Here is a 1,698-nt window from a genome sequence, read left to right as displayed (position 1 = left end):
ATTTGACATTGTATACATAACTCAGAAGGCTATCAAAGGACAATCTTTATCCGACCACCTCGCCGAGAATCTAGTGGATGGGGATTATGAACCACTTACCACGTATTTCCCCGATGAAGAAGTACTATTGACGGGGAAGATATTGCAAAATTATACCCTAGATGGAGAATGTTTTTCGATGGAGCAGCAAACTTCAAAAGAGTCAGGATTGGGGAAGTCCTGATTTCGGAATCTGGACAATACTATCCAGCATCGGCAAAGATAAGATTCCCTTGTACCAATAATATGGCTGAATATGAGGCATGCATCCTTAGAATCGGAATGTCAGTCAACATGAACATCAAAGAACTTTTGGTCATAGGGGATTGTGATTTGCTGATACACCAAGTCCAAAGAGAATGGTCAACTAAGAATGTCAAGATATTGATGTACATGCACTACGTGAAGGAGTTGTGCAAGAAATTCACAAATATTAAGTTTAAGCACATCCCCAGAATTCAGAACGAGTTCGCTAATGCCCTTGTGACCTTATCATCTATGATTCAACATCATGACAAGAACTACATCGACCCCATCGAGATAGAAATCAAGGATCAACATGCCTATTGCTTATATGTGAATGAAGAACCACATGGTAAACCTTGGTATCACGATATCAAGAAGTTCCTTGCGAACCAGGAGTACCCAGAAAATACTACTAATGGTCAAAACCGAGCCCTTAGGAGGTTGGCAAACCACTTTTTCCTCAACGGGGAAGTTTTGTATAGGAGGACCCCAGACTTAGGTTTGCTGAGATGTGTAGACGTCGCCGAAGCAACGAGACTATTGGAAGAAACACATACAGGGGTGTGCGGACCCCACATGAACGGGTTCACGTTAGCCAAGAAGAGTTTGAGAGCTGAATACTTTTGGATGACTATGGAAAGCGACAATATCTACTATGTGCAGAAGTGTCACTAGTGCCAGATTCACGGAGATTTCATCCGGGTTCCACCAAATGAGTTAAATGTAATGGGTTCAACCTGGCCTTTCGCTACCTGGGGCATGGACGTGATAGGACCCATAGAGCCTGCAGCGTCAAATGGACATCATTTCATTTTGGTAGCCATCGACTATTTCACCAAATAGGTCAAGGCATCTACTTACAAGGCCGTCACAAAAAAGGTAGTGGCAGATTTTGTTCGGAGCAACATCGTTTGCAGATTTGGGATACCAGAATCTATCATCACTAACAATGCCGCCAATCTCAATAGCGATCTCATGAGGGAAATTTGCGAGAAGTTCAGAATCGTCTACCACAATTCCACAGCCTATAGACCACAAATGAATGGGGCAAGTGAGGCAGCTAACAAGAATATCAAGAGGATTCTGCAAAAGATAGTGGACAATCACAAACAATGGCAAGAAGTTACCTTTCGCTTTATTAGGTTACCAGACTACCATGAGAACATCTATTGGGAAAACACCATACATGTTGGTATACGACACTGAAGCAGTGATACCCCCAGAAGTCGAGATACAGTCCTTAAGAGTCATTCAAGAAGCAAAATTGGACTATGCAGAGTGGATACGGGTTAGGCAAGAACAACTAATGCTCATTGACGAGAAAAGAATGGATGTCGTGTGTCATGGACAGCTATAGCAAAATAGGATGGCTAGTGCATTTAACAAAAGAGTGAAGCCTCGCCAATTCGCACC

General features: G+C 42.7%; 1 protein-coding gene across 1 annotated transcript; it reads left to right on the top strand.

The window, feature by feature from the left end:
- The first annotated feature begins 285 nt into the window (after positions 1–285).
- Positions 286–960, top strand: LOC107787385 (uncharacterized). Its single transcript, XM_016608939.1, has one exon. The coding sequence runs from the start codon at positions 286–288 to the stop codon at positions 958–960; it is 675 nt and encodes a 224-aa protein (XP_016464425.1).
- Positions 961–1,698: the final 738 nt, after the last annotated feature.

This window comes from Nicotiana tabacum, chromosome 24 (genome assembly GCF_000715075.1).
Source record: "Nicotiana tabacum cultivar K326 chromosome 24, ASM71507v2, whole genome shotgun sequence".
Taxonomy (NCBI): domain Eukaryota; kingdom Viridiplantae; phylum Streptophyta; class Magnoliopsida; order Solanales; family Solanaceae; genus Nicotiana; species Nicotiana tabacum.
Note: the sequence above shows the minus strand (reverse complement) of the source record. Positions and strands in the feature narration are given on the sequence as shown.

Coding starts and splice junctions, on each gene's coding strand:
- LOC107787385 (XM_016608939.1), top strand. CDS start 286: ATGGCTGAATATGAGGCATGCATCCTTAGAATCGGAATGTCAGTCAAC.